Source organism: Panthera leo, chromosome E1, assembly GCF_018350215.1.
Source record: "Panthera leo isolate Ple1 chromosome E1, P.leo_Ple1_pat1.1, whole genome shotgun sequence".
Taxonomy (NCBI): Eukaryota; Metazoa; Chordata; class Mammalia; order Carnivora; family Felidae; genus Panthera; species Panthera leo.
In genome coordinates, this window is record NC_056692.1 from 14,872,883 (window position 1) to 14,895,689 (window position 22,807).

Sequence of the window (22,807 nt, forward strand, 5' to 3'; positions counted from 1 at the left end):
AAGGAGAACTACAGATAAATTTCCCTGATGAACAGGGATGCAAAAATCCTCAACAAGGTACTAGCCAACCGGATCCAACAACACATTAAAAGAATTATTCACCACGATCAAGTGGGATTTATACCTGGGACGCAGGGCTGGTTCAGTATCTGCAAATCCATCAGTGTGATACATCACATTAATAAAAGAAAGGACAGGAACCACATGATCCTCTCAGTAGATAAAGAGAAAGCATTTGACAAAATACAGCATCCTTTCTTAATAAAAACCCGTAAGAAAGTAGGGATAGAAGGATCATACCTCAAGATCATAAAAGCCATATACAAAAGACCCACCGCTAATATTATCCTCCATAGGGAAAAACTGAGAGCTTTCCCCCTAAGGTCAGGAACATGACAGGGATGTCCACTCTTGCCACTGTTATTCAACACAGTATTCGAAGTCCTGGCCTCAGGAGTCAGACAACACAAAGAAATAAAAGGCATCCAAATCGGCCAGGAGGAAGTCAAACTTTCACCCTCACAGAAGACATGATACCCTATGTGGAAAACCCAAAGATTCCACCAAAAAATTGCCAGAACTGATCCATGAATTCAGCAAAGTTGCAGGATATAAAATCAATGCAGAGAAATTGGTTGCATTTCTATACACTAATAATGAAGCAGCAGAAAGAGAAATCAAGGAATTGATCCCATGTACAATTACACCAAAAACCACAAAAATACCTAGGAGTAAACCTAACCAAAGAGGAGAAAAATCTATACACTGAAAACGATAGAAAGCTTATGAAAGAAATTGAAGATACCAAAAAATGGAAAATATTTCATGCTCACTGATTGGAAGAAAAAATATTGTTAAAATGTCGATACTGCCCAAAGCAATGTACATATTCAATGCAATCGCTATCAAAATAACACTAGCATTCTTCACAGAGCTAGAACAAACAATCCTAAAATTTGTATGGAACCAAAAAAGACCCCAAATAGCCAAATCAATCCTGAAAAAGAAAACCAAAGCTGGAGGCATCATAATCCCGGACTTCAAGATGTATTACAAAGCTGTAATCATCAAGACATTATGGAACTGGCACAAAAACAGACACTCAGATCAATAGAACAGAATACAGAACCCAGAAATGGACCCACAAATGTATGGCTAACTGATCTTTGACAAAACAGGGAAGAATATACAATGGAATACAGTCTCTTCAGCAAATGGTGCTGGGAAAACTGGACAGCAACATGCAGAAAAATGAACCTGGACCACTTTCTTAAACCATACACAAAAATAAACTCAAAATAGATGAAAGACAAATGTAAGACAGGAAGCCATCAAAATCCTCGAGGAAAAAGCAGGCAAAAACCTCTTTGATCTTGGCCACAGCAACTTCTTACTCAACACGTCTCCAGAGGCGAGGGAAACAAAAGCAAAAATGAACTACTGGGACCTCATCAAAATAAAAAGCTTCTGCACAGCGAAGGAAACAATCAGCAAAACTAAAAGGCAACCAACAGAATAGGAGAAGATATTTGCAAACGACATATCAGATAAAGGGTTAGTATCCAGAACCTATAAAGAACTTATCAAACTCAACACCCAAAACACATATAATCCAGTGAAGATATGGGCAAAAGACATGAATAGACACTTCTCCAAAGAAGACATCCAGATGGCTAACACATGAAAAAAGGCTCAATATCACTCATTATGAGGGAAATACAAATTAAAACCGCAATAAGATACCACCTCACACCTGTCAGAATGGTTCACATTAACAACTCAGGCAACAACAGATGTTGGCAAGGATGCAGAGAAAGAGGATCTCTTTTCCACTGCTGGTGGGAATGCAAACTGGTGCAGTCACTCTGGAAAACAGTATGGAGGTGCCTCAAAAATTTAAAAATAGAATTACCCCACGACCCAGCAATTGCACTACTAGGTATTTATCCCAGGGATACAGGTATGCTGTTTTGAAGGGGCACATGCACCCCAATGTTTATAGTAGTGCAATTGACAACAAAGTATGGAAAGAGCCCAATGTCCATCGACAGAAGAATTTTGATAAAGATGATGTGATATATACATACAATGGAGTATTACTCAGCAATCAAAAAGAACAAAATCTTGCCATTTGCAACTATGTGGATGGAACGAGAGGGTATTATGCTAAGCAAAATTAGTCAGAAAAAGACAAATATCATGACTTCATTCATATGGAATTTAAGATACAAAACAGATGAGGGGGACCCGGGTGGCTCGGTCGGTTAAGCGTCCAACTTCAGCTCAGGTCATGATCTCACAGTTTGTGAGTTCGAGCGCTGCATCAGGCCCTGTGCTGACAGCTTGGAGCTTGGAGCTTGGAGCTTGGAGCTTGGAGCTTGGAGCTTGGAGCTTGGAGCCTGGAGCCTGCTTTGGATTCTGTGTCTCCCTCTCTCTCCATCCCTCCCCCACTCTCACTCTGTCTCTCTCTTGAATATAAATAAACATTAAAAAAAAAACAACAGATGAACATAAGGGAAGGGAAGCAAAAATAATATAAAAACAAGAAGGGGGACAAAACATAAGAGACTCTTAAATACAATGAACAAACTAAAGGTTGCTGGAGGGGTTGGGGGATGGGCTAAATGGGCAAGGGGCATTAAGGAAGACACTTGTTGAGATGAGCACTGGGTGTTATACATAGGGGATGAATCCCTGTAATCTACTCCTGAAATCATGATTGCACTATATGCTAACTTGGATGTAAATTTTAAAAAATAATAAAAACCACATGCATATATTAACTTATTACTGTTTAATTTGTGTCATCATAAATAGTGCATATAAGATTAAATCTTCTGGGACATATAACATGATATGTACATTTAAAATAAAATTGCCTCGGGACACCTTGGCTCAGTATGTTGAGCATCCAACTCTTTGATTCTGGCTCAGGTCATGATCTCGCAGTTTGTAGGATCCAACCTCACACTGGGCTCCATGCTGGGTTGGAGCTTGCTTGGGATTCTCTCTCCACCCAACCCCCCACCCTCCCGCTGTGTGTGTCTGTGTCTCTCAAAATAAATTTTAAAAATATTTTAAAAAATACAAAGCAACAACCCAATTAAAAAATGGACAAAAGACTTTAGAATAGACATTTTCCCAAAGACGTAGAGATGGCCAACAGATACATAGGATCCTCAACATCACTAATCATCATGGGAATGCAAATCAAAATCACAGATTGGCTACTATCAAAAAGACAAAAAATATGAAGTGTTGGCAAAGATGTGGACTAAAGGGAACTCTGGTACACTGTTGGTGGGGAATGTAAATTGGTGCAGTCACAACAGAAAACAGTGTGGAGGCCCATCAAAAAAATAAAAATCAAACTACCATATGACCCAGCAATTCCACTTCTGGGTAGGTACCTGAAGAAAATAAAAATACCAATTCAAAAAGACATATGCACCATTATGTTCAAAAAGCATTATTTACAATAGCAAAGATAAGGAAGGAAACCACATGTCCATAAACAGATGAACAAAGACACAGACATAAACATAGACACACACACACACACACACACACACACACACACACACACAGGAATATTACTCAACCATAAAAAAGAAATTTTGCCATTGTGACAACATGGATAGACCTAGACAGTATTACGCTAAATGAAATAAGCCTGACAGAGAAGACAAATAACATGATGTCACTTACATGCTGAATCTATAAAATACAAAATAGAAACAGACAGATACAGGGAACAAACTACTGATTACAAGAGTGAGGAATGATTGGGGCTGTGGGTGAAATTTGTGAAGAGGATTAAGAGGTTCAGGCTTCCAGATTTAAAAAAAGAAAAAAGGGTCATGGGGATGTAATATACAACACAGGGAATTTAGTAACAATGTAATAACTTTGTATGGTGACAGACAGTAACCAGATTTATCATAGGGATCATTTCCTAACCTATAAAAATACCAAATCACTATGATGAACACCTAAAACTAATAGAATATTGTGTGTCAATTGTACATAAATTTTAAAAAATACAAAGCAACAGAATGTAGTAGTCAAGGGCACATCCATCCAAATATTCACCCCATTGACAAATTATTTAACCTCTCTGCACTTTAATTTCAGTGCAGATGCAGGTAATTATAAAAATCTACCTTATGGGGTTACTGTAAGTACTGAGTATTATACATAAAGTATCTGGCACAATGGAAATGGCAAAAATATTAGTTCCCTTCTCCTTTCCTTATATTACCCAGTAACTTAAGATACAAACGCTATTTATCCTGTTTACCACAGTAGTTACATGCATAATCTCTTTTTTTATGATGTTAGCTCTTGCCCCAAATGTCTCTCCTATTTATGTGTCAGTTGCATACCCTTTGGGCCGGTGTCTTTTGAACTAAAATGATACTACTTGCTTTAGCTGATAATCAGAGTTGGCAAAGGTGCTCCACACTCAGTCACCACAAACACAAAAATTTTGTCGGGTTACCTGGGTGGCTCAGTCAGTTAAGCGTCTGACTCTTGATTTCAGCTTAGGTCATGATCTCAGTTTGTGAGTTCAAGTCCCACATCAGGCTCTGCACTGACAGCAGGGAGCCTGCTTGGTATTCTCTCTCCCGATCTCTCTGCCCCTCTCCAGTTCATACATAAGTGCACACTCTCTCTAAATAAATAAACAAATAAGTTAATAAACTGAAATTAAAAAATTTTTCTTCTTGGGGCGTCTGGGTGGCTCAGTTGGTTAAGCATCTGACTTCAGCTCAGGTCATGATCTCATGGTCTGTGAGTTTGAGCCCTGCGTCAGGCTCTCTGCTGTCGGCATAGAGCCCACTTCAGATCTTCTGTGTCCCCCGCCCCATCTCCCCCTCCCCCACTGGTTCTATCTCTCTCCCTCCCTCCCTCTCAAAAGTAAATAAATAGGGGCACCTGGGTGCCTCAGTCGGTCAAGGGTCCAACTTCGGCTCAGGTCATGATCTCCCGGTCTATGAGTTCAAGCCCCACGTTGGGCTCTCTGCTGTCAGCTCAGAGACTTCATATCCTCTGTCCCCCTCTCTCTCTCTTCCCCTCCCCCGCTCGTTCTCCCTATCTCTCTCAAAATAAATAAATAAACTTTAAAAAAACCCACAGGTACTTTAAAATAATAATATTTTCTCTGACATAGGCCATAGCAACATCTTGCTGGCTATGTCTCATGAGGCAAGAGAAAGAAAAGCAAAAATAAACTATTGGGACTACATCAAAACAAAAAGTTCCTGCCCAGCTAAGGAAACAACAAAACTAAAAGGCAACCTACTGAATTGGAGAAGATATTTGCAAATGACATCCAATAAAGGCTTAGTATCCAAAGTATATAAAAAACTGACACAACTCAACACCAAAACCCAAATAATCCAATTAAAAAATGGGCAGAAGATATGGACAGACGTTTCTCCAAGGAAGACATACAGATGGCCAACGTGCAAAAATGCTTAGTATTACTCATCATCAGGTTAATGCAAATTAAAACCACACTGAGATATCACCTCACACCTGGATGAGGATAAGGTGAGAAAGGAATCCTCATGCACTGTTGGTGGGAATGCAAACTGCTGCAGCCACTATGGAAAACAGTATGAAGGTTCCTCAAAAAGTTAAAATAGAACTACCTTAGGATCCAGTAATGGCACTACTGGGTAGTTACCCAAAAAATATGAAAACACTAATTCAAAAGGATATATGAACCCCATGTTTACTGCAGCATTATTTACAATGGTCAAATTATGGAAACAGCCCAAGTGTCCATTGGTAAATGAATGGATAAAGAAGATACGGTACGTATATATATGATGGAATATTATTCAGCCATAAAAAAAGAATGAAATCTTGCCATCTGCAACAACATGGATGGAGCTAGACGGTATAATGCTAGGCGAAATAAGTCAGTCAGAGAAAGACAAATACTATACGATTTCACTCATGTAGAACTTAAGAAACAAAACAAATGAGCAAATGAAACAAAGAGAAAGAGAAAGAGAGAGAGACAGAGAGAGAGAGAGACAGACAAACCAAGAAACAGGCTCTTAATTATAGAGAACTGACAGTTACCAGAGAGGAGGTGGGGGGGGATGGGGGAAATAGGTGATGGGGATTAAGAGTGCATTTATCATGATGAGCACTGAGTAATGTATAGAATTGTTGAATCACTATATTGTACACCTAAAACTAATAGAAGTATGTTAACTACACTAGAATTAAAATTAAAAAAAAAAAACTTTTTAAAAGCTGGAAAGGAAGCAAGAACAAGAGGGAATATGCAATGATGGGAATTGGGGGGGGGGGGGGGGGGGTACACTGGGTGTAAGTGAGTAGTCCAGGCAAGAAATGATGATGCCAGGGTGGATGAAAGAGAAGTAGATGTATTTAAGAGAAATGTGTGGAGGTAAAACCAAATTCGGTGATGGACTGGACATCTAAAGTGATGGGAGTCTGCAAGAAGAATGATTCCACAATTTCGGGCTAGCATCTTAGTGGATAATGGTGCCATTCATCCCTATAGGGAACACCAAGAGGCCCCAACTTACTAAAATAATGGATCTACTTTGAGATATGTTGAATTTAAAATCTCTTTGAGGTATCGGGTGGGCAGACAGAAAATAGAGGTTTGTCTTTCAGATAAAGGTGGCTCCAGAGGTGCCTGGGTGGCTCTGTTAGGCAACTTACTCTTCGTTAAGTCACAACTCACAACTTGTGAGTCCAGGCCCCGCATGAGCCCTGCATAGGGCTCTGTGCTGACAGCCCAGAGCCTACTTGGGATTCTCTGTCTCTCTCCCTCTCTGCCCCTCTCCCGCTAGCGTTCTGTCTCTCAAAAATAAATAAACAAAAAGTTTTAAAAGGTGGTTCCGGACAAAGACACTTGTGTGCAACTGACATATAGATGGTAATGGTATGTCTTGGTAGAAGAGGGCCTAGAACATAACCTTGAGTAAACAACCTACAATGAGGGACCTGCAAACAAGACGAGGAAAGATCGGGCAAGCCAAGCCAAAAAAGCCAAAACATTAAGTTAAGAAGTAATGCTCAACACACTCAAACGCTGCTGAGAACTCTGTTGGTTAAGTTGAAAACTGAAAAGTGGCTGTTAAATTTAACAACTAGGAGGCACTGTTAACTTCAGCCAGCGTTCTTTCTATAGCGATCGAAGGGAACGATGGATTGGAGTCTGTTAATGGGTTAACCCGAGGTGTGCTGAAACGACAACTCTCGAGAAGTTTGCTGTGGACAAGGGGAGGGAAGGAGACAGAGACTAGCCAAAGGAGGGAGATGGGGGACAAACAAGTTCATTTTGCTTCGTTTTCTTAAGTACAAAAAACACGGGCATATTTAAAAGAGGACAGGAAAACTCCTTCGAGGAGAAAGTGATGATTTTAGGGAGTCACCCGACGGTTTCCTGTCCCACCCCCGTTATCTTCTCCCGCGTTCTCTACCCATAGCCTCCAGCCTCTCTCGCCTTCTCCACCCCGACACGGCCAGGGCCCACAGCTACCCCGCGGCCCGCTGGCCCGCAGGCGTCTCCTCACCGCAATGGCCCCCTCGCTCAGGTGGCCCCCCATGCCTCCGCCGCACCAACTCCCGCGCTCCGGATCCTCCGCAGCCCCTGTTTCACTCCCGGGGCCCCGCGCGCTCCAAAGCTATTGGGCCAAGGAGCTACAGGCACCACCCCCGCTTTCCGACATGCGCAGGGCACGGAGGCGGGCTTAAGGGCGGAGCAGCCACCGCGTTGGCCGAGGAGCTGCGAGCAGCCCACGTGACACGCCTGAGCACTGGTTCAGGACCTAGTCTCCCAAGCGGCCTAGGGGCGGGGCCTGGGCCGCGGGGCGCGCGGAGGATGACGCGAGCGCTAACCAAGGGCGCGAGGTGCAGTTCCGGAAGCTTGCCAAGAGGCTTCTCGGTGGAAAGCCTGGCTCGGCCTTTGGCGGGCCGACTGGAAGAGAGAGCTGTTCCCTGATAACCCTGCTGCTGGCCATAGTCAAGCAGTAACTTGACTACTTTCTCAACCCAGGGCGGAGCTCCCGCCGGTGCTAGACCTTGAGCTTGGCACAGTGGGGATCTCTGAAGGTAAATAGAATCCAGTCCCTGCCCTCAGAGGAGAGTATGGTCTGTCCAGGGAGTTACCACAGTGAGGGGTCCTCACTCCAAGTAGACATGATATGGGCCTCAGGAGAGACACAAAGTGTGCTGCGATCACAGATGGAAAATCAGGGAAGGCTTCCCAAAGGAGGTGCCATTCAAACTGAGCCCTGAAGGGTGTGTGCAGGTTTGTCAGGTGGACTGTAAGTGAGGATAAGGATGCGCCTGGATGAATGCGAAGCCTATGCACAAACTAGAGAGGTGAATAGCCTGGCAAGCTGGGGATAGCTTTAAGTAGCTCAGGATAGTGGGTTACAGAGGAAGATGACTTAGGCATTAGAAAATGAGCCAGGGGTAGGGGTGCCTGGGTGGCTCAGTCAGTTAAGCATCTGACTCTTGATTTTGGCCCAGGTCATGATCTATCTATCTCACAGTTGGTGAGTTCAAACCGTTTGTCAAGCGCCTCGCTGACAGTATTGAACCTGCTTGGGAGTCTCTGCCCCTCGCCTCCTCGCTCTTTCAAAATAAATAAATAAATTTTGAAAAAAAGGAAGAAAACAAGCCCCAGGTCAAATAGTGAAGGATTTGTACTGGGCTTCCCTAAATGCTTGGAGGAGCATTGATTAATTTAAGGCAGAGGATGGACATCTGTCTCAATATGAAGGATGAATTGAATTTAGAAAGCCGGGTAGGGGACTGAGGGCATGGAAACTAGTTACGCCAGACAAGAGATGGTGAGGACTTGAACTAAAGGAATGACCTGGGGATTGAAAGAAAAAAACTGAACTATACATAGAAACATTTGTTAATTTAATAGTTGCTGAGGAGAGAGAAAAACCTGGGATGTCTCAGTTTCTGACTTGAGCATCTTGGGAGATGGAGGTCTAAGAGGCAAGCGTCCTTTGTGGAACAAAGTAGGCCTTCAATAAATATTTCTGAATAAAAGGATGTTCAGTGTGAGAGAATATAGATCCTCAGCATGTAAAGTACAGAAAAAGACCACAAGAATTGATTTGGTTGTTTCCCATTTGCTTGAGTGAAATCTTGATTTTTCTAGGATTGTGCATTTGTAGAAATCTGAATTCTTTATTTTCTTATTCATTTTATAGACCTAAAGTAGGATGGATCTGCCTGTGGATGAGTGGAAATCATATGTATTTCAGAAGTGGTCTTTGCTCCCGAAGTCCATTCAGGTCACAATCTCTACCGCAGAGACTTTGAGCGATATCTTTCTTCACTCCTCTTTGCTTCTTCAGTAAGTGAATGAAAGCTTTAACCAGGGAAATGTTGGCCTCGAAAATGTTCTCTTTTGCCATTTTCTCTCAATTTCTATCTCTTTTTCATGGAAGGATTAAGTTCAGATTTTTTACATTTTGGAGCATTCAGCAGTTCTTGCTATTTCCTGTTTTCCCTCACCCACTGTTATAGAACAGACAAGATAGCTTTTTTGGTGTTTTGGTTTCAGTAAGCAATGCCGTGCTGTGGAAAGTAGGCTGTGAACTTTGCCATCTCCCAAAAGATATAGTGGAGATTTACTAGCTGCATATAGAAATTTATAAGCGCTCACATTTAGAAAGGACTTTAGGAGTCATATATTCAAACTCTCTTGACTACCATCCTCAATAAGAAATTCTATTTTATATCATAACCTAGTACATACATACGTATACAGAAAATTACAACAAGAGTTTCCCAAAACTTCATTCAGCGAATTTTTATTGATCACCTGTTTTGTGTCAGACACTGCTATATGCTTAGTGAACAAAAAATACATCAATGAGGGGTGCCTGGCTGGCTCAGTCAGTAGAGCATGTGACTCTTAATCTCAAGGTCATTCAAGCTCCACATTGGGCAGTAGAGCTTACTTTAAAAAAGGAGGAGGGGGGGTGGTGTGCGGGCCTGGGTGGCTCAGTCGGTTGAGCATCCGACTTCAGCTCAGGTCATGATCTCACGGTTTGTGAGTTCAAGCCCTGCACTGGGCTCTGCTGACAGCTCAGAGCCTGGAGCCTGCTTTGGACTCTGTGTCTCCCTCTCTCTCTGCCCCTCCCCTGTTTATGTTCTGTCTCTCTCTCTCAAAAATAACCATTAAAAATTATTTTTAAATAAATAAAATTTATTTAAAAAAAAATTTTTTAACGGTTATTTATTTTTGAGAAGAGAGACAGAGCATGAGCAGGGGAGGAGAGAGAAAGAGGGAGACACAGAATCTGAAACAGGCTCCAGGCTCTGAGCTGTCAGCACAGAGCCCGATGCGGGGCTCGAACTCCCGGACCGCGAGATCATGACTTGAGCTGAAGTAGGATGCTTAACTGACTGAGGTGCCACCCAGGCGCCCCTAAATAAATAAAATTTAAAAAGGGGGGTGCCTGGGTGGCTCAGTCAGGTAGGCAACAGACTCTTGATTGTGCAGAGGCTGCTTGGAATTCTCTCTCCCTCTCTGCCCCCCCACCACATGCACATGCTCACTCTCTCTCAAAATAAATAAATAAACTTAAAGAAAAAAAAGAAAAGAACCTTACCACTTAAAAAGAAAGAAAGAAAAATACATTAGTGAATCCAAAATAGACACAGAGCCTTACCCTTGAGGAGCATAATTGTGGCAAGGAGAGACAGACAATAAACATAAATAAGCACATATAAGGATATAGTATGTTAAAGGTGCTAAGTATAGTAGAAAAAAAAAACAAAAATAGAACAAGATAAGGGAAATAGGCAGTGCCAGGAGTGAGAGTGCAGGTTGTGGTATTAAACAGTGTGATCAGGGGCACCTGGGTGACTAAGTCAGTTAAGTGTCCGACTTTGGCTCAGGTCATGATCTCACTGTTTATGAGTTCGAGCCTCTCATCAGGCTCTGTGCTGACAGTGCGGAACCTGCTTGGGATCCTGTCTCTCTCTGACCCTCCCCCATTTGTGCTCACTCTTTCTCTCTTTCAAAAATAAATGAATAAACTTAAAAAAAAAAAAAAAACACCTCTGAATAGTGTGATCAGATATGGTCTCATTGAAAAAGTGGAAGTTGAGCAAAGTCTTGGAGATACAGGAGTTAACAAATTAGATATTTGAGAGAAGAGTACTCCAGACAGAGATCCCAAGGCGGGATGTGTCTGGCATGTTTAAGCAACAGCAAGAAGACTAGTGTGCATGAACAGAGTAAACCAGAGGGAGAGGAGCAGGAAATAATATCAAAGAGGTAATGAGACATGCATGGGGGTTGGGGGACAGCAAGTGGTACAAGTCATGTTGGCCCTCGTACGTGCCTTTTCTTTTTACTCTGAGTAGGAAATTATTGCAAGGCGTGGTAGGCAGACTTCTAAAGATGATGCCCCCTCCCCAACACTCCCAAGTCAGTTGACCTTGATACACAATTATCTGAGTGGGTCTGACCTAATCAGGTGACCCCTCTAAAAGCAGAGCGTTTTTCCCAGCTGGTAGCATAAAGGAACATCAAAAAGATTCAAACCATGAGATACGCATGTGCTTTTAATGACTTTAAAGATGGAGGGGGACCACATGACAAGGAATGCAGGCAGCCTCTTCAAGCTAAGAGTAGTTCCTGGCTGATAGCCAGCAAGGAAGTGAGGACCTCAGACTTACAACTGGAAAGAACTGGCTTGATTTCAGCCTTGTGAAACCCTATTCAGAGAACTCAGCCAGACTCACCTGCACTTCTGATCAACAGACTGTGAGGATAATAAACGGGTGTTCTAAGCTGCTGAAGTTGTGGTAATTTGTTACCCAACAGTAGAAAACTAATTCCCAGGGTTTTGAGAGAACGATATGATTTGATTATATTTTAAAGCAGGGGTCAGCAAACTACAGCCTGCAGGGTAAATCCGTCCTGCTGCCTGTTTTTATATGACCATCAACTAAGAATGGTTTTTACAGATAAGCATTTACAGTTGATTTGATGATTTGGGAACACTGGCTTTGAATCCCAATTAAGTAAAATTCATTAAAAAAAAAATCCATTCTCATTAGTAGACCTATATTACACAGGGTGCCTGGCCTGCTCAGTCAGAAGAACTTGTGACTCTTGATGTTGGGAAGGGCGGCCAGAGGATGGGGGGGGAACCAACTTAAAAAAAAAGTAGACTGGTATTACAAGACATTATACTCAATTATTTTTTAAGTTGTATCAATAAAAATTTTATAGAAATTTGTTTTCTCTTTTCTTATAGAACTACCTCTGTAAGAGCCTCAATTTTACCTCTTGGCCCACAAAACCTAAATATTTACTCTCAGACTCTCCACAAAGTTTGCTAACTCCTGTTTCAAGGGATTACTCTGACCACAGTGTTGAGGATAGACTATAGGACAAGCAAGGGTGGAATTAGAGAAACCTGTTGGGAGGCTGTCGCATTAATCCAGGTGAAAAATGAGGTGACGATAATTTGGACTAGGGTGGTGGTGGTGGGGTTGACGAGAAATGGTTGGATTCTGAAAGTAGACTTCATAGCATTCCTTGAAAGATGGAATGTGATATATTAGAGGATGAGAGAAGTAAAAAGTGACTCTAGGGATTTAGGCCTAAGAAAGATGAAATTACCATCACCTGGGAAGACTGCTTTGGAACAGTTTTGGAAAAGAAGATCAGGGGTTCCTAGTTCAGTTTGAGATGTCTAGTAGACATCCAGGTGGAGGTGTCTAAGTCAGCACAACATTTAGGAGAGAGCGCTGGGCTGGAGATAGAAATTTGGGAGTCATACATGGTATTTTGAGCTGCAGACTGGGTAAGTTCACCATGGTAGAGAGTATAAATGCTTACTGCGTATGATGTACCTTGATATTTTCCTTTCTATTTATCTCATTTAAAAAATACTAATCAAGGGGCGCCTGGGTGGCTCAGTCGGTTAAGCGGCCAACTTCGGCTCAGGTCATGATCTCAAGGTCCATGAGTTCAAGCCCTGCGTCGGGCTCTGTGCTGACAGCTCAGAGCCTGGAGCCTGTTTCAGATTCTGTGTCTCCCTCTCTCTGACCCTCCCCCATTCACGCTGTGTCTCTCTCTGTCTCAAAAATAAATAAACGTTAAAAAAAAAATTTAAAAAAAAATACTAATCAAGACCCACTAAACTGATTTCATGACCCACTGAGTCATGACCTACAGTTTGAAAAATAATGTCTAAATCTTTATGGGATCTGTGGATTCCTTCTACAGAGTTTCTAAAAATGATAGACAACTATTGATGAAAATAGTAATGGTAGCAGAGTTATCCCAAGGTAGTTGGATATGGCTTACAAACACCAAGATGTCCTAATCCACAAGAATCATTTGAAGTTTTGGTGCATGGAAAGGAATATAAATGAAGAGGGTTTGCTTGGTCATTTACTATTGGAGTTCCTCAAGACTCCAACCTAGGCTCTTTTTCCTTTCCACTCTGTATCCTCAACTGATACAGTCTCATGTACACCCATGACATCAGTTACCTCCTCTGTATGTTGATTATCCTTAAAATTTTATGTCCAGCCCTCATCTCCCTTCTGAGACTCAAATCTCTAAATCCAGCTGACTACTTAAAAGTCCTAAAGATACTTAAAATTGAACATATCCAGGGGCACCTGGGTGGCTCAGTTGGTTGAGCGCCTGACTCTTGATTTTGGCTCAGGTCATAATCTCATGGGTTTGTGAGTTCAAGCCCCATGTGGGTCTCCACACTAAGCATAGAGCCTGCTTGGGATTCTCTCTCTGCCTCTTTCTCTCCCCCCGCCCCCCATCTCTGACTCTTTTTCTCTCTCTCGCTGAAAAAAAAAAATTCAACATATTCAAAATCAAACTCACAGTCCCTTCCAGTGGTCCCTATCTTAGTGAATTGGCACTACCTTACTTCAGTTCTTAAAGCTAAGAACCTATGAACCATTCTATATTTAAAAATAACTCATGGCAGGGAGGGGCATCTGGCTGGTTCAGTTGGTGCAACCTGCAAATCTTAATCTCGGGGTTGTGAGTTTGAGCCCCGTGTTGGGTATAGTGATTAATTAAAAATAAAAACTTTATGGGGGCGCCTGGGTGGCTCAGTCGGTTAAGCGTCTGACTTCAGCTCAGGTCACGATCTCGCGGTCCGTGAGTTCGAGCCCTGCCTCGGGCTCTGGGCTGATGGCTCGGAGCCTGGAGCCTGCTTCAGATTCTGTGTCTCCCTCTCTCTCTGCCCCTCCCCCGTTCATGCTCTGTCTCTCTCTCTCTCAAAAATAAATAAACGTTAAAAAAATTTTTTTTTAATAAAAAAATAAAAACTTTAAAAAATTGTTTTTTTAAATAGATAAATACAACTCACAGGGCTCCTGGCTGGCTCAGCTGGTAGAACATGTGACTCTTGATCTTGGGGTTGTAAGTTTGAGCCCCATATTGGATGTAGATTTACTTAAAAATAAAATCTTTAAAAAAATAAATACATAAATAAAAACAAAATCTTAAAAAAAAACAAAAACAAAAAAATAGCTCATGAGGGGTGTCTTGCTGGCTCAGTCAGTAGAGCATGCAACTCTTGATCCCAGGGTTGTGAATTCAAGACCTACATTGGGTGTAGAGATTACTAAAAAATAATAATAATAAATAAGGTTTTAAAAAATAATTAAATTAAATATAAAATAAGAACTCATGATCACATGATAGTAGTACAAATGGAAAGATGGGCAAATGGAGGTAAATTGTTGTAAGGTTCTTCTATTGTTTGGGAAATGGCAAAAGTACTAACTGAAGATAGTAAATAACTCAGGGATTCATTTTTTAATCTCCAAGATAACCACAAAACAAATATTTAAACATTTATAATAAGAGGTGCCTGGGTGGCTCAGTTGATTTAACTTCTGACTCTTAATTTCATCTCAGGTCATGATCCCAGGGTCATGGGATCGAGCCCTGCACTGGGCTCCATGCTGAGCCTAGAGTCTGCTTGGGATTCTCTCTCTCTCTCTCTCTCTCTCTCTCTCTCTCTCTCTCTCTTCCCCCTCTGCTCATGCGCTCTCCCTCTCTCAAAAAAACAAAAAACTGTGATAATCTCCCTCTTTGCCTGTGTGGTATATATATAATACTACATCCCAAAGTTGTCTGCATCCTAATTCCTGGAATTTGTGAATGTGTTAGGTTACATGGTAAGGAGAAATTAAGTTTGCAGATGGAATTAAGGTTGCTAATGAGCCAGTTTTAAGATAGGCAGAGTAGCCTGGATTACCCATTAGCCCAGTATAATCACAAGAATCCTTGAAAGTGGAGAAAGGAAGCAGAAGAGTCCGAGGGAGATATAACTATGAAAGAATTGTCAAGAGAGATGCAGGATTGCCGGTTTTGAAGGTAAAGAAAGAGAGCCACGAGCCAAAGAATGTAGGCAGCTTCTAGAAACTGGAAAAGGTGAGGCCACAGAGCCTCCCCTGGAGCCAGAAAGCAACATGTCTTTACCAACACCTTGATTTTAGCCTACTGAGACCCATGTCAGAACTGTAAGAGAACACATTTTTGTTTGTATCAAGCCACTAATTTTGTAGGAATTTGTTACAGCAGTGACAAAAAACCAACACGTTCCCTTTACCTCCCTAATCCAAATTACTATCGGTAGCTAGAATACTACCAACTGGTTCCCCAAATGCATACTTGCCTCCCTCCAAACTATTTCCTACACCACAACAGAAATCCTTTTTCAAAACACAAATCAATTATATTGCTCTCACTTAAAATCTTTCAGGAGTTTCTTTCGCTCTTACAATAAAGACTAAAATTCTCAACCTAATGTAGCCAGTAAGACATTGCAGTCTGCCCATTGCCCGTGGCCTCCTCTTACCACACTCCTATTTCCAGCATATTGTTGACCTTCTTTCAGTTCTTTTTTCTTAATTTTTTTTTCAACGTTCATTTATCTTTGAGACAGAGAGAGACAGAGTATGAACGGGGGAGGGGCAGAGAGAGAGGGAGACAGAATCTGAAGCAGGCTCCAGGCTCCAAGCCATCAGCCCAGAGCCCGACGCAGGGCTCGAACTCACGAACCGTGAGATCGTGACCTGAGCTGAAGTCGGACGCTCAACCGACTGAGCCACCCAGGCGCCCCATGACCTTCTTTCAGTTCTTAATGTACACTGTGCTTCTTGTCACGTGGCCTTTACTTCCTGTATCTCTTCTGCCTGAAATGCTTTCCTTGGCTTCTCTCTACTCCTCCGCACCCTAATTAAGTTCTACTTATCCTTCAGGGTCAGCCTGATCTTTCCTCAAGAAAGCCTCCTGAGTCCCAGCTTAGTATATATTAACAACGTCACGTAGCTTTCCTTTCCAGGTTCATGTAATCATTTGATTGACGTCTGTCTTCACTATAGACTATAAACTCCATGAGGGCAAAGATGTTGTCTGTGTTTGTCTTTGTGTAGACAAGAGCAGTGCTGTGTCAAAACAAAACAAAACAAAAAAGGCATTTAATAAATACTGATTGAATGTCAATCTGGAAATATGTCTAAAGCTCTTCACCAACTGGCACGTATTTATGCTCAATAGGACTCATACATGAGAGCCTCATATACATGCAGATACATAAACACATACCTTTCACGTTCAATGTTAATGTCTTTATCTTTGTGCCAACAACTGCCGATAGTCTGGCACATAGCGGGCACTCAGATTTTAGTTGAATGAAATGATGAGTGCAGTGTTGAGCCTTGCCAGTTCAGGTACTAACCAGGTACAATTAGCGTTTTACTTGTTTTGGGGTGTTTTTTTTTTTTTGATACTTGTTTTTCTTTATGATAAATGCTGACAAGATGCAAATTCATTCTCATCGTGTTTGAAATGATATTTAATGAAGTTTAACGGGAAGGTTTCCCCTTTACCGTCTCTTCATTCAATTCTACAGAAACAGCCACAGTTTATTGGAATTTTCTGGTCCTTTTTGTGTATTCTCATACAATTGTAGATATATCTACATTTCTTTTTCTTTATTCTGTCATATTATGTGCTTTGTTCTAGGAGGTTTTCTCCGATGTCACACCTTAATCTTTCTAGCAACCACATGATATTGCTTATGTAGTTATACCACAATGTAGTTATTCTTTTCCCTGTTGAGGGGCAATTACATTATTTCCAAGTTGTTGCATTTTTACTGTTACAAACAATGCTGCAGTAAGCAACTTTTTTGTATGTTTTTGTACACATATATTCTTAGAAGATAAATAGCTGTATCAGTCATTACGAGCATTTTATTTATTTTTTTATTATTGTTTTTAATGTTTATTTATTTTTGTGAGAGAGAGACAGAGCAAGTGGGGGAGGGGCAGAGAGAGAGGGAGACACAGAATCTGAAGCAGGCTCCAGCCTCTGAGCTGTCAGTGCAGAGCCCGATACAGGGCTCGAACCCATGAACCATGAGATCATGATCTGAGCTGAAGTTGGACATTCAACCGGCAGAGCCACCCAGGGCATTTTAAAATGTGGTAAATACTAACAAATTGTCTTCCAAAAAGACATTACCGGTACTTTCCTATATCCACACCAGCACTAGAAAGCAGTAGTCTTTAATTCTGCCAAACTTCAGGACAAAAATATCTTGTTTTTGTTTTGTTTTGTTTTGTTGCATTTTTCTAATTACTAGTGAAAGAATGCATTATTTCTGATGTTACAACCCGTTTATATTTCTTATGCAAACTGTTCATTTGTGTCTTTTGCCTATTTTCCCTCTAGGTTGTCTGTCTTTCTCTTATGAATTTATAAGAGATCTTCAAAAATCTGGTCCTATAATTCTTTGCTATATTTGTGACTAATTTTCCCCCCAACCTATTATTTATCTTTACTTGCAGTGTTTTGCATTGTATGTAAATTGTGCATGCTTTAACTTCTATACACCTATATCTTTTTTTTTTCTGGTTTCTGAGTTATGTGTCTTGCAAATAGTCTTTATTTTCTTCTAACTCCTTTTGTAGTTTTGTGTTTTAGTTTTCACTCAAAACTCCATCTGGAATTTATTTTTGTTCCAATTCTAGTATATGTGCTGCCTAAGCGAGCACTGGAATTTATTTTTGTATGTGATGTAAGAGAATGTGCTAACTTTTTTCCAGATGATTTTTCCTAGGCATTTATTGAATAGTCCGTGATATCCTTAGTGCCTCAAAACGCCATATTCGTTAAAAATTGAATTCCCACTTGCCACAAATTTGTTCCTAGACTCTGTTTCTATGTCAAAACCAAAGGGTTTTTACTGTGACTTTATAGTATCATACTAGAATTCTTTCAGTTTCAAGTGACAGAAACCCAGCTTACATTAGGAAATTTATGCACTATGAAACTAGGATGTCCAAGGCAGATCTGTTTGCAAGCAGAGTTGTGTCCAGGGGCTCAGATGTCATCAGACTGTAGCTCTTCATCTCGCAGACAAACTGCACACCTGGTGGGCATAATCAACACTGGTAGCCTTGGACACGTCCTGCAAGCTTAACAACCACAAGAAAAGAGGCCATCTTTCCTGAGAGTTTGGGCAGAAAAGGTCTAGATCAACCTAATTTTGGACTCCAGTCAACCTAATTTTGACTGCCTGATGCATCCTTTCAACCACAAGTGTGAGGCCTTTCTGATTGGCCAGGGCTATAGCACGATGCTCAACCCTATTGCCACATTGGCGTCTTCCCTACTTCAGCCACAAGAAATGGTTTCCTCCCTGAGATTTTATTACCAGAAGTGGAAGGAAGGAACACTAGAAACCATGGAAGGCTCGTATAGATGTGGCTTTGCTGTCTGGTAGGCCAAGTTCCCAGACACTCATATACTTCTTCTTTTTCAAGAATGTCTTGGCTAGGGGCGCCTGGGTGGCCTAGTCAGTTAGGCGTCCGACTCCAGCTCAGGTCGTGATCTCACAGTTGGTGAGTTCAAGCCCCACGTCGGGCTCTGTGCTGTCGTCAAAGAGCCTGCTTCGAATCCTCTGTCCCCCTCTCTCTCTCTGCCCCTCCCCCTGCACTTGCACACGTGCTCTCTCTCTCTCTCTCGAAAATAAATAAATACTTTCTAAAAAATGTTGTTGGATGTTTGATGCAGATTGTGTTGAATTTACAGATTCATTTAGGGAGACTTGACACCTTTACAATGTTAAATTTCCTCCTCCAAGTAAAAGGTATGTCTTGCCATTTGCTTAGGGCTTCCTTCATATCCTTAAGTAAAGTTCTATCATTTTCTTTGTATAGGTCTTGCACATTCCCTCTTAGATTTATTCTTCCTTATTGTAAGATTATCGTTATCGTGAATAAGACTTTTTTTCCGCCCAATTACATTCTCTGACGATTGGTGTATAAAGGCTAGGAATTTTTGTATCCTACAGCTGCCTAACTGTATTTTCACAATATTTTATTGTTTTTATGCCAATTCACTTGGAATTTTTAGGTAAGTAGCTATATCTGCAAATAGTAATCCTCCTTTCCAATATTTTTACCTCTCATTTTATCTTTTGATTATAACATTAGTTAGACCTCCAGTGAAGTATTGAATAGTAACAGCGATTTAGGACATTTACCATAGGTTTATAGTACATACCCATTTTTAATTTAAGGAAGTTGTCTATATCGTAAATAGGTCTTGAATTTTTTTTTTTTAATGTTTATTTTTGAGAGAGAGAGAGACAGAGTGTGAGTGGAAGAGGGGCAGAGAGAGAGGGGGAGACACAGAATCCAAAGCAGGCTCCAGCCTCTGAGCTGTCAGCACAGAACCTGACGCGGGGCTCCAACTCACCGCAAGATCATGACCTGAGCCAAAGTTGGACGCTCAACCGACTGAGCCACCCAGGCACCCCCAAAAAAACTTTTTTAGGTATAGAATGTTCTTTTTCTTAGCAGAGGTCTGCTGAAATGCATAGAGGTGAACTTCTATGATGACTGTACCTACTTCAAATGGCTCAGAAAAAACATGTATATACAGATGTGTCAGAGTTAACACACTATTGTGTCTCAGCTCCATTCTCAATCCTCTGTACTCTGTGGAACTTGATGCATGGCCAGTTGACTCCATGAGAGGCCCTCAGTAGGGCTCCAGAGACAGAAGGCAAGACTGGAAGAAGGAACTCAGTTCTGTCTGCTCCCTAATTAGCATCCACATGAAAAAAACAGAGTTAGACTTTTCACCTTATACCATATATAACAGCTAACTCGAAATAGCCCAAGGACCTAAACTTCCGAGCTAAAATTATAAAACTTTTAGAAGAAAACCTAAGGTAGAAGCTTATGATATTGGCTGGCAATGATTTCTAGGCTATAACAACAAAGACACTGGCAACAAAAGTAGACAATTTTGAAAATTAAAACAGTTTGTGCATAAAAAGACAATATCAACAGAGTAAAAAAGGCAACCCACAGAAGGGCACCTGGCTGGCTCAGTGGGTAGAGAGGACATGTGACTCTTGATCTTGTGTCGTGAGTTTGAGCCCTACGTTAGGTGGAGAGATTACTTAAAAAAATAAAAATAAAAGATTTTTATTTAAAAAGGCAAGCCACATAATGGGAGGAAATATTAGCAAATCACGTACCTGATAAGGAGAACTCCTAAAACTCAACAACAAGAGAACAACCTGATTTTAAAAATGGGCAAAGGATTTGAATAGAGATTTCTCCAAAAAGGATATATCAATAGCCAACAAGCACATGGAGAGGTGCTCTCTTTTTTTTGTTTTTTATGTTTATTTATTTCTGAGAGAGAGAGACAGACATGAGTGGGGCAGGGGCAGAGAGAGAGGGAGACACAGAATCTGAACCAGTCTCCAGGCTCCGAGCCGTCAACACAGAGCCTGATGTGGGGCTCGAACCCATGAACCGCGAGATCATGACCTGAGCCAAAGTCAGCCGCTTAACTGACTGAGCCACCCCGGCACCCCTGGAGAGGTGCTCTTAACATCACTAATAACTAGGGAAATGCAAATCCAAACTGCAGTGAGATACCACCTCACATTCATTAGGATGGTTACTAGGAAAAAACAAACAGAAAATAGCTCATGTTGGTGAGGATGCGGAGAACCTGGAGGCCTTGTGCACTGCTAGCGGGAATGTAAAATAGTGTAGCTACTATGGAAACCAGTGTCATTCCTCAAAAATTAAAACTAGAATTAATATATGGTCCAGCAACCCTACTTCTGCATGGATACCCCAGAGAATTGAAAACAGAACTCGAACAGATATTTGCACACCAGTGTTCATGGCAGTATTTTTCATAATAGCCAGAAATGGAAACAGCCCAAATGTTGTCCATCCACGGATGAATGGATAAACAAAATGTGGTATCTACATACAATAGAGTATTATTCATCCATAAGAGGAAATGAAATTCTGGTACATGCTACAACATGGATGAATCTGGGAACAGTATGCTAAGTGAAATTAGCTAGGCATAAAAATGATAAATATTATATGATTCCGCTTATCTGAGTTACCTAGAGTAGACATTCATAGAGACAGAACATAGAATAGAGGTTAGCAGAGGCTAGGAAGAGGGAGGAATGGGGAGTTATCAAATTATTATTTTTTTTAAGTTTATTTATTTTTAGAGACACACAGAGCACAAGCAGGAGAGGGGCGGGGGGAGGGGGGGAGACAGAGGACCCAAAGCAGGCTCTGTGCTGACAGCAGGGTGCCTGACATTGAATTTGAACTTACGAACCATGAGATCATGACCTGAGCCGAAGTCAGATGCTTTACCCACTAAGCCGCCCAGGCACCCCTGAGGAGTTATTTTTTAATGAGGACAGAGTTTTCAGTTTGGGATGGTGACAAAGTTATGGAAATGGATAGTGGTGACAATTGCGTAATATTGTTAATGTACTTAATGCCACTGAACTGTATACTTAAAAATAGTTAAAGTGTCAATTTTGCCCTGTGTATTTTACCACAGTAAAAATAATTAGAAAAATTGTTTTGGGGTACCTGGGTGGCTCAGTTGGTTGAGCATCTGACTTCAGCTCAGGTCATGATCTCACGGTTTATGAGTTCGAGCCCTGCGCTGACAGTTCAGAGCCTAGAGCCTGCTTCAGATTCTCATTCTCTCTGCCCCTCCCCCACTTGTGCTCTGTCTCTCAAAAATAAATAAATGTAAAAAAAAAAATTATTTGTTTTGGGGCACCTGGGTGACTCAGTCAGTTTAGTGTCCAACTCTTGATTTCACCTCAGGTCATGATCTCAGGATTGTGGGATCATGCTGGGTGTGAAGCCTGCTTGAGATTCTCTCTCTCCCTCTAACACTCTCTCTCAAAAAAACAAAAACAAAAACAATAGGGGTGCCCAGGTGGCTCAGTGGGTTAAGCGTCCGACTTCAGCTCAGGTCATGATCTCACGGTTTGTGAGTTCAAGCCCTACATCAGGCTCTGTGCTGACAGCTCAGAGCCTGGAGCCTACTTCAGATTCAGATTCTGTGTGTGTCTCTCTCTCTCTGTTCCTCCCCCACTCACACTCTGTCTCTCAAAGAATAAATAAACATTAAAAAAATTTTTTTAATCTTCAAAAAATATATATATATAAATATATTTTTTAAGAAAGAAAAATTGTTTTATCTCACTTCCTCGAATTTTTTATCATACTATTCCAGAAGAAAATTTGGAATATGAAAAAGAAAAAGAACATCCATTTGCTTTTCAAAACTTTGAATCAATTACTGAGTTAACTTGGTGCCTGAAGAAAAGAATGAATTATTGCAGCTTAGTTCTTAATTGCACTAAAGAACAATTACACAACGCTGAATTTATCATCATTTTGGATTAAG

General features: G+C 41.2%; 2 protein-coding genes across 3 annotated transcripts in view; one reads left to right on the forward strand and one right to left on the reverse strand.

Moving 5' to 3' along the window:
• RPA1 (replication protein A1) overlaps positions 1-7,707 on the reverse strand; it is a 74,558-nt gene extending 66,851 nt beyond the window's left edge. The window contains exon 1 of the mRNA XM_042915523.1: positions 7,569-7,707. Within this exon, the coding sequence (XP_042771457.1) occupies positions 7,569-7,601 (33 nt within the window). The 5' untranslated portion in view covers positions 7,602-7,707. The remainder of the gene's footprint in view (positions 1-7,568) is intronic.
• A 217-nt stretch (positions 7,708-7,924) lies between these two features.
• The window catches only part of SMYD4 (SET and MYND domain containing 4), a 47,320-nt gene continuing 32,437 nt past the window's right edge, over positions 7,925-22,807 (forward strand). For both annotated transcript variants that reach the window (XM_042916451.1, XM_042916452.1), the window contains exons 1-2: positions 7,925-8,106; positions 9,228-9,373. In XM_042916451.1, coding sequence (XP_042772385.1) covers positions 9,240-9,373 — 134 coding nt within the window. In that variant the 5' untranslated portion in view covers positions 7,925-8,106; positions 9,228-9,239. The remainder of the gene's footprint in view (positions 8,107-9,227; positions 9,374-22,807) is intronic.